The 12,937-nt window shown below is 45.9% G+C and overlaps 1 protein-coding gene across 1 annotated transcript in view; it reads right to left on the bottom strand.

Annotated features, from left to right (window-relative positions):
* Window positions 1–5,207: 5,207 nt before the first annotated feature.
* Window positions 5,208–12,937, bottom strand: part of PDCD11 (programmed cell death 11) — a 143,282-nt gene continuing 135,552 nt past the window's right edge. The window contains exons 32-36 of the mRNA XM_063961956.1: window positions 7,386–7,612; window positions 7,089–7,257; window positions 6,584–6,737; window positions 6,205–6,370; window positions 5,208–5,801 (exon numbers count right to left, since the gene is read on the bottom strand). Of these exons, the coding sequence (XP_063818026.1) occupies window positions 5,630–5,801; window positions 6,205–6,370; window positions 6,584–6,737; window positions 7,089–7,257; window positions 7,386–7,612 (888 nt within the window). The 3' untranslated portion in view covers window positions 5,208–5,629. The remainder of the gene's footprint in view (window positions 5,802–6,204; window positions 6,371–6,583; window positions 6,738–7,088; window positions 7,258–7,385; window positions 7,613–12,937) is intronic.

Genomic DNA, 12,937 nt, shown 5'->3' with positions numbered 1-12,937 from the left:
ACCCCTCGGGCAGCCGCCCAAGATGAGCCCACCTTCCTTGTGGAATGGGCTTTTACAGATTTTGGCTGTGGCAGGCCTGCCACAGAATGTGCAATCTGAATTGTACTACAAATCCAACTAGCAATCGTCTGCTTAGAAGCAGGAGCACCCAGCTTGTTGGGTGCATACAGGATAAACAGCGAGTCAGATTTCCTGACTCCAGCCGTCCTGGAAATATATATTTTCAGGGCCCTGACTACGTCCAGTAACTTGGAGTCCTCCAAGTCCCTAGTAGCCGCAGGCACCACAATAGGCTGGTTCACGTGAAACGCTGAAACCACCTTTGGGAGAAATTGAGGACGAGTCCTCAATTATGCCCTATCCGTGTGAAAAATCAGGTAAGGGCTTTTATAAGATAAAGCCGCCAATTCTGAGACACGCCTGGCTGAAGCCAGGGCTAACAGCATTACCACCTTCCATGTGAGATATTTTAATTCCACAGTGGTGAGTGGTTCAAACCAATGTGATTTTAGGAACCCCAAAACCACATTGAGATCCCAAGGTGCCACCGGGGGCACAAAAGGAGGCTGTATATGCAGTACCCCTTTGACAAACGTCTGGACTTCAGGCACTGAAGCCAGTTCTTTTTGGAAGAAAATCGACAGGGCCGAAATTTGAACCTTAATGGACCCTAATTTTAGGCCCATAGACAGTCCTGTTTGCAGGAAATGTAGGAAGCGACCCAGTTGAAATTCCTCTGTAGGGGCCTCTTTGGCCTCACACCACGCAACATATTTTCGCCAAATGCGGTGATAATGTTTTGCGGTTACATCCTTCCTGGCCTTTATCAGGGTAGGGATGACTTCTTCTGGAATGCCTTTTTCCTTCAGGATCCGGCGTTCAACCGCCATGCCGTCAAACGCAGCCGCGGTAAGTCTTGGAACAGACAAGGCCCCTGCTGGAGCAGGTCCTTTCTTAGAGGTAGAGGCCACGGTTCCTCCGTGAGCATCTCTTGAAGTTCCGGGTACCAAGTCCTTCTTGGCCAATCCGGAACCACGAGTATAGTTCTTACTCCTCTCCTTTTTATGATTCTCAGTACTTTTGGTATGAGAGGCAGAGGAGGGAACACATACACTGACTGGTACACCCATGGTGTTACCAGAGCGTCCACCGCTATTGCCTGAGGGTCCCTTGACCTGGCGCAATATCTGTCTAGTTTTTTGTTGAGACGGGACGCCATCATGTCCACCTTTGGTTTTTCCCCAACGGTTTACCATCTCTTGGAAGACTTCTGGATGAAGTCCCCACTCCCCCGGGTGAAGGTAGTGTCTGCTGAGGAAGTCCGCTTCCCAGTTGTCCACTCCCGGAATGAACACTGCTGACAGTGCTATCACATGATTCTCCGCCCAGCGAAGAATCCTTGCAGCTTCTGCCATCGCCCTCCTGCTTCTCGTGCCGCCCTGTCTGTTTACGCGGGCGACTGACGTGATGTTGTCCGATTGGATCAATACCGCCTGACCCTGAAGCAGGGGTTTTGCTTGACTTAGGGCATTGTAAATGGCCCTTAGTTTCAGAATGTTTATATGAAGAGATGTTTCCATGCTTGACCACAAGCCCTGGAAATTTCGTCCCTGTGTGACTGCTCCCCAGCCTCTCAGGCTGGCATCCGTGGTCACCAGGATCCAATCCTGAATGCCGAATCTGCGGCCCTCTAGTAGATGAGTACTCTGCAGCCACCACAGAAGAGACACCCTTGTCCTTGGCGACAGGGTTATCCGCTGATGCATCTGAAGATGCGATCCGGACCATTTGTCCAGAAGATCCCACTGAAACGTTCTTGCATGGAATCTTCCGAATGGAATCGCTTCGTAAGAAGCCACCATTTTTCCCAGGACCCTCGTGCACTGATGCACCGACACCTGGCCTGGTTTTAGGAGATTCCTGACTAGCTCGGATAACTCCCTGGCCTTCTCCTCTGGGAGAAACACCTTTTTCTGGACTGTGTCCAGAATCATTCCTAGGAACAGTAGACGTGTTGTTGGAATCAGCTGCGATTTTGGAATATTTAGAATCCACCCGTGCTGACGTAACACTGAGATAGTGCTACTCCGACTTCTAACTGTTCCCTGGACCTTGCCCTTATCAGGAGATCGTCCAAGTAAGGGATAATTAAAACGCCTTTTCTTCGAAGAAGAATCATCATTTCGGCCATTACCTTGGTAAAGACCCAAGGTGCCGTGGACAACCCAAACGGCAGCGTCTGAAACTGATAATGACAGTTTTGTACTACAAACCTGAGGTACCCTTGGTGAGAAGGGTAGATTGGGACGTGGAGATAAGCATCTTTGATGTCCAGAGACACCATATAGTCCCCTTCTTCCAGGTTTGCTATCACTGCTCTGAGTGACTCCATTTTGAATTTGAACCTCTTTATGTAAGTGTTCAAGGATTTTAGATTTAAAATTGGTCTCACCGAGCCGTCCGGCTTCGGTACCACAAACAGCGTGGAATAATACCCCTTTCCCTATTGTAGGAGAGGTACCTTGATTATCACCTGCTGGGAATACAGCTTGTGAATGGCTTCCAAAACTGCCTCCCTGTCGGATAGAGACTTTGGTAGAGCAGACTTCAGGAACCGGCGAGGGGGAGACGTCTCGAATTCCAGTTTGTACCCCTGTGATACTACCTGCAGAATCCAGGGGTCCACTTGCGAGTGAGCCCACTGCGCGTTGAAATTTTTGAGACGGGCCCCCACCGTGTCCGAGTCCGCTTGTAAAGCCCCAGCGTCATGCTGAAGACTTGGCAGAAGCAGAGGAGGGCTTCTGCTCCTGGGAAGAGGCTGCCTGGTGCAGTCTTTTTCCTCTTCCTCTGCCCCGGGGCAGAAATGAGTGGCCTTTTGCCCGCTTGTACTTATGGGAACGAAAGGACTGAGTTTGAAAAGACGGTGTCTTTTTCTGCTGAGAGGTGACCTGGGGTAAAAAGGTGGACTTTCTGGCCGTTGCCGTGGCCACCAGGTCCGATAGACCGGCCCCAAATAACTCCTCCCCTTTATACGGCAATACTTCCATATGTCGTTTGGAATCCGCATCCCCTGACCACTGTCGCGTCCATAACGCTCTTCTGGCAGAAATGGACATAGCACTCTCTTGATGCCAGGGTGCAAATATCCCTCTGTGCATCACGCATATATAGTAATGCATCCTTCAAATGCTCTATAGTTAGTAATATACTGTCCCTATCCAGGGTATCAATATTTTCAGTCAGGGAATCCGACCACGCCACTCCAGCACTGCACATCCAGGCTGAGGCGATTGCTGGTCGCAGTATAACACCAGTATGTGTGTATATACCCTTCAGGATATTTTCCAGCCTTCTATCCGCTGGTTCTTTGAGGGCGGCCGTATCAGGAGACGGTAACGCTACTTGTTTAGATAAACGTGTGAGCGCTTTATCTACTCTAGGGGGTGTTTCCCAACGCGCCCTAACCTCTGGCGGGAAAGGGTATAGTGCCAATAATTTATTAGAAATTAGCACTTTTTTATCGGGGGAAACCCACGCTTTATCACACACCTCATTTAATTCATCTGACTCAGGAAAAGCTACTGGTAGTTTTTTTACTCCCCACATAATACCCTTCTTTGTGGTACTTGTAGTGTCAGAAATGTTCAATGCCTAAAATAAACTTTTACTCTAAGCAGCTCAGGAGAGCCACCTAGCATGCACCCTTCTCGTTCGGGCACAAGAATCTAACTGAGGCTTGGAGGAGGGTCATAGGGGGAGGAGCCAGTGCACACCAGCTAGTTCAAGCTTTTACTTTTGTGCCCAGTCTCCTGCGGAGCCGCTATTCCCCATGGTCCTTACGGAGTCCCAGCATCCACTTAGGACGTTAGAGAAAGATAGACTGTGCAGGCAAGTCAATCCTTGCTAGATCTGTGTACTATCTAGTTCATCTCACATGTCAATGACATCTCACATAAGCCAAAATGGTAAGCACACATAGTCCATATCTCAAGAAAGTTAGTCAAAATCTGTGCTATCTGAACTCCGGGGAGTTCAAGGGAAATCACAAGTGAAAATCGGGCATAGCAAGGATCTCACCGTGTGTACACAGGAAAGCCTCAGTCTGACAACATTACAGATTGTACGTGACCAGTAGTCTCTGTTTGGAGATAAAGAGCCCAGGTTACATACAGTAAGTGTTTGTGTACAGCACTGCAGTATTTTATTCAGAGTGCAGCAGTGTTAATGTGACCATAAGCCAGTGCTTTGTTTCCTGCACATAGTAGGTAGAATTAGATCTCTGTGTGGACAAACAATTCCCCTAGACCAGGCCAACCTGTGGCTCTCCAGCTGTTGTGACACTACAAATCCCAGCATGTTTCACCAGCTGATCATCGGGAGTGTATTCTGGGACTTGTAGTTTCACAACTGCTGGAGAGCTATGGGTTGGCCAGTGCTGAATAAGACTATGGGGGAGATTGATCAAACCTTCCTAAGTGTACATGTTGAGGTGTCACTCATCTTGTACATGCTATAAAATTGTAGTGAGAATCTGATTGGCTGTTACGGGCAACACCTCCACTTGTCCTCTTTAGGAGGTTTGAATAATATCCACCTAAAGTCCTTTTCATAATATATGTACAATGCACTCTCACACTAGATAAACCTTGTATGGAATGTCTGCATGTCTAATGGGCCCTACACACCCGGCGATGTGCCCCTGAGTAGCCAGACGGCCGGCGGTGGGGGGGGGCTGTGAATTTTCTTCACTTCCCCCGTCACCCGGCTCCATAGCCGTGCATGCTAATATGGACAAGATTGTCCATATTGGCCTGCATGCATAAGCGACCTGGCACCAACGATGAACGAGCGCAGGGCCGCACATCGTTCATAGTTGGCATCGTTCATCGTTGGTGCCTAAACGTTCATATCGTTCATTTACATCTTTATGTGTGTAGGGCCTATAAGTCTAATAAAGCAGGACATAGATGTTGAGATCTTGTCAGTTTAAGATTAAATAAGCCTGAAAATGCCACCAGCGTGTGGTCATCTACCCAAGGTCCTATTAGCCAATACTCCCATGACCTGAATGCCTACAGGCATCGGCCAGCAGTTTCCCACATTTATGTATGGCCAAGTAACAGCGACAGATCCAGTCATTCAGCAGCAAACAGAATGACAACATGTCAGCACAAAGCAGATAATCAGAAAAATTCCAAATCAGAAGCTTAATGAGAACAATATTTTTAATCTCTGTACACATAATCGTTGCAGCCTGTTCTACAACAGCACTCGCCCCACTATGTATTCTTCGCACATGATATTTAAACTATTTCATTCTCAAATGTAAACAGTGTATAAAATATCTGTAATACGAAATAAAAAGCAGTTTGTAGGTAATGGAAAAAGTTCAGCGTTCAGTCTTTTATTCTTTCCACTCGGTTATTGCTTCCAAAGTTCTAACGTGGAAAATCTGAATCAGATTATAAAATCCAGAGCAGATGCACTGACAGACGTGTTTCTGTAACGCAACATGTGATGTAGAGACCCAGAAAAGCAAGTCCCCTGGAATGAGGGCATGTCACGGAGGTCTGGAGTTACCACGCATCCTTATGTGGTGACTGACACAAGTCCCACAGTGGTTACTGTTCTAGGTGGCGCTCATAGAACTTTTAGATTCTACGTATTCCAGGGCCTTTTCCTTCACGGCCTGAATAGTGCGCTCATCGCCGTGTTTCTTCTCGTACTCCAGATAGCGCTTGAAGAAGAACTTTATTTTCTTGGCTGCCATACTCAGGTGAATGACCCTCTCGAAAATATCCCTGCAAACAAATTTAGAATGAAAAGAATAACTAAATATACACAATAAAAAGGTTATAGACAAAAAAGGGTTGTACATGGCTACAATGGATAGCTATCTATAGAATGAGCTGGACATACACCACTTGATGCGGCAACAAAGCCAATACACAAAAAGAAAACCCTGGACTGGGCATACCCCAAAAAATAAAATGATGACACTACAAGAGAAAGTCAGTCACAATGCAAGCTTCTAGTTTTGTCTCATCCTAATTAAGTCTGGGAAGCTGCTGACATCATTTGGCAATTTAAATGCAAATGGCGTGGATGGTAGAATATGTAAGAAGGAGTAAAGCTTTGAATTATTAAACATCTTTCCAACAGTCACCAAGCCTGGCAAGGTGTATGTAAAGTAATGACACGTACCGCACTTCCTTCTGGCTGCCATGTTTCACCATCATGTCGATGTAAACAGACCAGACATCGGTGCGCTTAGGGTAACTGCTGAGCGTGCTTTCAAACAAGGCTATGGCTCGCGCCGCATCTCCCATGTGGAACTCCAGCTGGGCAAACTTTGAAATCACATCAACATCTGAAATGAGAGTGACAGTACATTGTAGTATAGGGCGCTATAATCTGCCCTTACGCCTGATATCCTCCCACCACAACTACCATTATGCAGTCAGTAAATTAAGACATATATCAGTCTATTTGACATTATTAGTATGGGAGCAGTCGTATTGGTTGACTAGTCAAAGAAAACTAAAATATTCAGATAGCAAAACCAATGGGAATTACTACTCACGTTCTTTATCTGGAAGACTCCTAAGGGCTCGTTGAAGTAATCTGTGTGTAGCCTCAGACTGGCCTTGTTTCATAAGAAATGAGGCATATTTCCACCATACAGACTTCTCCTGGCGGAAACGTTTGACCATTGTATTGAATAATGTATCAGCCTCCTAGAAACAGACCAAAAAAAAAAAGGTAAACGACCCAGTACTAGAAATCTAATTCAAAACAAACACATATAATTATATATATTTTTTTTAATTAAATGCGGTAGAATAAAAACAAAAAACCTGTTTTGTATTTCACAGAACCCTAATTGAGCAGTTACCAATTAAATAACCTGCATCTTGGCATCATCAGAGCCAGAAAATGTTTGGTTACTGAAGACAAAATGTAACTGTATATATAAACTTTAGAATAACATATTTGTTAAAGTGCAATACACATAATAGAGGCAAATGTGGATACAGAAAAATATCACGGCACTTTATAAGTAGTGTAAACTTTTTCTATTTTATTACCTTAAACTTCTCCGACTTGATGTAAATATCTGCCAAGTGCTGGAATGCTTTCAAGGGATCGTTATACTGGACTGCTCGTTGGAAAAGCTTCTGAAGAGTCTCTTCTGTCCCAAATGTATTCTCCATGTTCAACATAGCAACCCATACATTCAGCTTCTCCTGCTCCTCGCTAGAACCACATCAAGTAAAAACATTTCAACTGATTAGTATTACCATGGATCAGCAACAGGTTTAAAAAAGAAAAAAAAAAAAAAAGTTGTGGTATATTTATTTCATTGCTGTCGATGGTACCATTACCGGAAGTAAATGGTCTCAAGGGCTCTTTCCGCCACGGCTCGAGCTTGCTCAAGCTCCGTGGCCTGAAGATGGAATTCCATGTACTGAATCCAGTTAACGGAGCTGTTTGGGGAACCAAGGACTAGACGCTCAAACTCAGTCACTGACCGCGGTGGCTGATCTGGATCGGTGGCCTCTTTTGCGCCTTGTTTTTTCTTTAGTCCCTTCCTCTTTTTGTTTTTCTTGGTCTGAAAGATTATAAAGCGAAGCAGTGTTCATTCATGCTGATGGTTTAAATGATAAGTTCTCAAACTGGGTCCTCATGACCCCAAACAGTTTAAGTGTCCCACAGAATCACAAATTAAATAATTAACTCCACCTGTGAGCTTTTAGAATGTGTCAGTGAGTAAGGACTATACCTGTGCGCCTGCTAGGTGACCTGGAAAACGTGAACCATATGGAGTCCTGAGGACAGAGTTTGAGAATCTCTGATTTAAATCACAACAATAATCCCCATCCATGTGGGTGCAGCCATGTTTTCTTGGGGCTCCATCATTTCTCTTACAGCCTTAACTGGAAACCAGGATGATGAGCCCTAATGATGCACCCTTACCCTATTAGAGTACAGAGACTCAAAAAAGATGGTTGCACCAGCTAAAGGGGACTGGGCACTATAGGAGGTACTGAGGCTTTATGATGAGCCAGCCAATTATACATTGTTTTTTATTTGTAGAGGTGGGAGACCATAAATTATAAGCGTATAGTTAAAGACTACTACTTGAAAATAAACATTAAAATAAATAAATAAAATAGGATTTTAAATTACCTACGATAAATCCTTTTCTCATAGTCCGTAGAGGATACTGGGGTTCACATTAGTACCATGGGGTATAGACGTGTCCACTAGGAGCCATGGGCACTTTAAGAAATTGATAGTGTGGGCTGGCTCCTCCCTCTATGCCCCTCCTACCAGACTCAGTCTAGGAAACTGTGCCCGAGGAGAGGGACAGAAGGATATAAAAAGGATAGTGGTGAGATTCCGAACCAGCACACACAACTAGAGGAAAGCCAAGCTAACCAAACTTTAAACCAGGAACAGCAACCACTGAATCAACAATACTTAACCAAGTAACAGTGCAGGAAGAAACGAAGCACTGGGCAGGCGGCCCAGTATCCTCTACGTACTACGAGAAAAGGATTTACCATAGGTAATTAAAAACCTATTTTCTCTTACGTCCTAGAGGTTACTGAGGTCCATATTAGTACCATGGGGATGTACCGAAGCTCCCAAACCGGGTGGGATAGTGCTGAGATTTCTGCAGAACTGATTGACCAAACTGAAGGTCCTCAGAGGCCAAAGTATTGAACTTGTAGAACTTCGCAAACGTGTTTGAACCTGACCAAGTAGCTGCTCGTCAGAGCCGTAAAGCAGAGACACCCCGGGCAGCCGCCATGGAAGAACCCACCGATCTAGTAGAGTGGGCCTGTACAGACTTTGGACACTGCAAACCTGCTATGAAAGAAGCATGCTGGATAGTAAGCCTGATCCAGTGTGCAATTGTCTGCTTTGAAGCAGGACACCCAATTTTATTGGGATCTTCACGAACAAACAGCGAGTCAGATTTTCTGTGATGAGCTGTCTGCTTCACATAGATCTTCAAAGCCCTCACAACATCCAAGGACTCTGAAGTAGCAGAGGTGTCGGTAACCACCGTAACCACAATAGGTTGGTTGTCATGAAACGCAGACACCACCTTTGGAAGAAATTGCTGACGAGTTCTGAGTTCAGCCCTATCTTCATGAAAAATCAAATAGGGGCTTTTGTGAGACAACGCCCCCAGCTCCGACACACGCCTCGCAGAAGCCAAGGCCAACAGCGTGACGGCCTTCCACATAAGAAACTTGACGTTAACGTCCTGTACAGTCTCAAACCATTCCGATTGCAGGAACTGCAACACCACGTTGAGATCCCAAGGTGCCGTAGGAGGCACAAAGGGCGGCTGGATGTGCAGAACCCCCTTCAAAAATGTATGAACCTCAGGGAGAGAAGCCAAGTGTTTCTGGAAGAAAATGGATAAGGCCGAAATCTGGACTTTTATGGAGCCCAAACGTAGACTCACATCCACACCTGACTGCAGAAAAAGGAGAAAACGTCCCAGCTGAAATTCCACCACAGGAAATTTCTTGTACTCACACCAAGAGACGTATTTTTTCCAAATACAGTGGTAATGTTTAGACGTTACCCCCTTTCTGGCTTGGATCAGGGTTGGAATAACCCTATCCAGGATCTCTTTCCGGGCTAGAATTTGACGCTCAACCTCCACGCCACCAAAAGTAGCCTTGGTAAGTCTTGATAGACGAATGGCTCCTGTTGGAGAGGTCCTCGCGAAGAGGTAGAGGTCATGGGTCCTCTAGGAGCATCTCCAGTAGATGCGCATACCAGGCCCTTCTTGGCCACTCCAGTGCAATGAGAATTGCTTGAACCTTTTCCCTTTTTATTTTTTTGAGAATCTTTGGGATCAATGGGAATGGTGGAAACACATACACCATCTGGTAGACCCGTGGAGTCACCAGAGCGTCAACCGCCACTGCTTGCGGGTCCCTCGACCTGGAATAATACCGCTTGAGCTTCTTGCTGAGACAAGAGGCTATCATGTAGATTTGTGGCATTCCCACCGACGTGTCAAGCACCCGGACACCTACAGGTGAAGGCCCCACTCTCCTGGGTGGAGGTTGTGTCTGCTGAGGAAGTCTGCTTTCCAGTTGTCTACTCCCGGAATGAAGATTGCTGACAACGCCACAGTGTGTCTTTCTGCCCAGAGGAGAATCCTTGTTACCTCTGACATTGCTGCCCTGCTCTTCGTTCCGCCTTGTCGGTTTATGTACGTTACTACCGTCACATTGTCCGACTGAACCTGAATGGCTTGATCTTGAAGAAGATGCGATGCCTGTAGAAGGGCGTTGTATATGGCCCTTAGTTTCTGAATGTTAAATTGGAAGAATGGCTTCCTGACATGACCATTTTCCTTTGAACGGTTCCCCCTGGGTGACTGCTCCCCCACCTCTGAGGCTTGCGTCTGTGGATAGCAGAATCCAATTTTGAATCCCAAACCTTCGGCCCTCGGTCAGATGAGAAGTCTGAAGCCACCACAGAAGAGAAATCCTGGCTTTTGGCGACAGACGGATCTTCTGGTGCATGTGAAGGTGTGATCCAGACCATTTGTCCAACAGATCCAGCTGGAAGGTTCTTGCGTGAAACCTTCCGTACTGCAGCGCTTCGTAAGCGAGTATCATCTTTCCCAGAAGGCGAATGCATAGATGCACCGATGTCCGGGTTTGTCTTAGAACATCCCGCACCATTGACTGGATTACCAATGCTTTTTCCAATGGAAGGAATACCTTCTGCGCCTATGTATCCAATATCATCCCCAGGAACGGAAGCCTCCGAGTTGGTTCCAGATGAAATTTTGGTAGGTTCAAAATCCAACCGTGATCCTGGAGTAATTGGGCTGAGAGGGCAATGTTGACTAACAACCTCTCCCTGGATGGTGCTTTTAGCAGCAGATCGTCAAGGTACGGTATTATCTTCACTCCCTGTTTGCAGAGGAGAAACATCATCTCTGCCATTACCTTGGTGAACACCTTCTGTGCCGTAGAGACACCAAATGGCAGGGCCTGGAACTGGTAGTGACAGTCCTGTAATGTAAACCTTAGATAAGCCTGATGAGGAGGCCAAATCGGAATATGAAGGTACGCATCCTTGATATCTAGAGACATCAAGAATTCCACCTCCTCCAGACCTGAGTTCACCGCTCTCAGAGACTCCATCTTGAACTTGAACACCCGTAAGTACGGGTTCAACGACTTGAGATTTAAAATGGTCCTTACTGAAACGTCCGGTTTCGGAACTACAAACAGGTTGGAATAATAACCCTGGTTTTGCAGCTGAAGTAGAACTGGAACAATGACCTGAGTCTCTACCAGTTTCTGAATTGCTTCCTTTAAAGTCATACTTACTTCTTAAGAAGCTGGTAAGCCTGATTTGCAGAATCTGTGAGGTGGGAATTCCTGAAATTCCAGTCTGTAGCCCTGGGCTATAAGACCTTTGACCCAGGGATCCTGGCATGACGTTGACCATATGTGACTGAAGAATCTCAAACAGGCTCCCACCTACCTGTCTTCCAGGTAGTGCGGTTCACCGTCATGCTGAAGGCTTAGAGGAAGCAGAACCGGGGTTCTGTTCCTGTGAACCTGCAGTTGCTGGTTTTCTTGTTTTACCTCTATTGCCGTTTAAGGCCGTAGATGAACCTTTGGTTTTGTTTTTAAACTTCGCTGTCCGAAAGGACTGCCGAGCTGGAGCAGCGTAGGATTTTCTAGTCGGGGGAGCTGCGGAAGGAAGGTATGTAGACTTACCCACCGTAGCCTTGGGTATCCACGTATCCAGTTAGTCTCCAAAAAGGGCTTCACCTGTGAAAGGTAGGCTTTCCACGCCTTTCCTGGAATCCGTGTCCGCAGTACACTGGCGTAGCCATAAACCCCTGCATGCTGACACTGCCATGGCAGTGGTGCGTGCATTAAGTAATCCAATTTCCTTTATGGCCTCCACCATAAAGTTAGCAGAATCCTGTATATGCTGTAGGAATAAAATTATCTCCCCCCTGGATAAGGAATCTAACCAGTCAATTAAATTACCTGACCATTTTGTAATGGCCCTAGAAATCCATGCACAAACTATAGTGGGTCTCTGGGCCACCCCCGCAGCTGTGTACAGAGATTTGAGAGTGGTCTCAATCTTGCGGTCTGCAGCATCCTTCAAGGAAGCTGCCCCAGGGACAGGCAAAACAATCTTACGTGACAGCCTAGAAACCAATGCGTCAACTATCGGTGGGTTTTCAAATTTTTTCCTGTCATCCTGAGGAAACGGGAAGGATGTGAGTAACCGTTTTGGGACCTGAAACTTCTTGTCAGGATTTATTCAAGTTGCTTCAAATAGGGAATTTAATTCCTTAGATGCAGGTAAAGTAGCTGAGGATTTCTTTTTCACATTAAAATAAGATTCCTCATCTTCATCTGTCACTTTGTCAGGGATGTGCAGGACATCTCTAATAGCTTCTATCAAGGCCTGTATTCCCTGTGACAAAGCTGCATCCCCCCTACCGAGTGAACCTCATCCTCCTCCGGGTCTGGTACATCATCATCAGTATCAGCCTGCATGATTTGGGCCAGAGTACGCTTCTGTGGACAAATGGTAGGGGTCTGAGACGCTGGAATGACCATTGAATCTCTATTCATCAGGTCAACAACAGATTGCCTAAAATATTGCGTCTCCATCTCATTTAGGGATAATTTATTCAAAATATTTGAAAGCATTCCTTTTAATGAATCTAACCATACCGGTTCAGATCCACTAGCCCGATTATGTGTACTATCCTGAGTACACGGCAGTGAGCCCCCAGATTGAGAAAAAAACACTGCTGTGCATGATACACACTACTATGACATAGTAAATGTGAAAGAAAAAAAAGACACACACACACATACACACACAGGAAAATAGGGTAAAACACAGTTAA

The sequence above is a fragment of the Pseudophryne corroboree genome, chromosome 3, assembly GCF_028390025.1.
Source record: "Pseudophryne corroboree isolate aPseCor3 chromosome 3, aPseCor3.hap2, whole genome shotgun sequence".
NCBI classification, from domain to species: domain Eukaryota; kingdom Metazoa; phylum Chordata; class Amphibia; order Anura; family Myobatrachidae; genus Pseudophryne; species Pseudophryne corroboree.
This window is presented reverse-complemented; position numbering and strand designations above follow the sequence as displayed.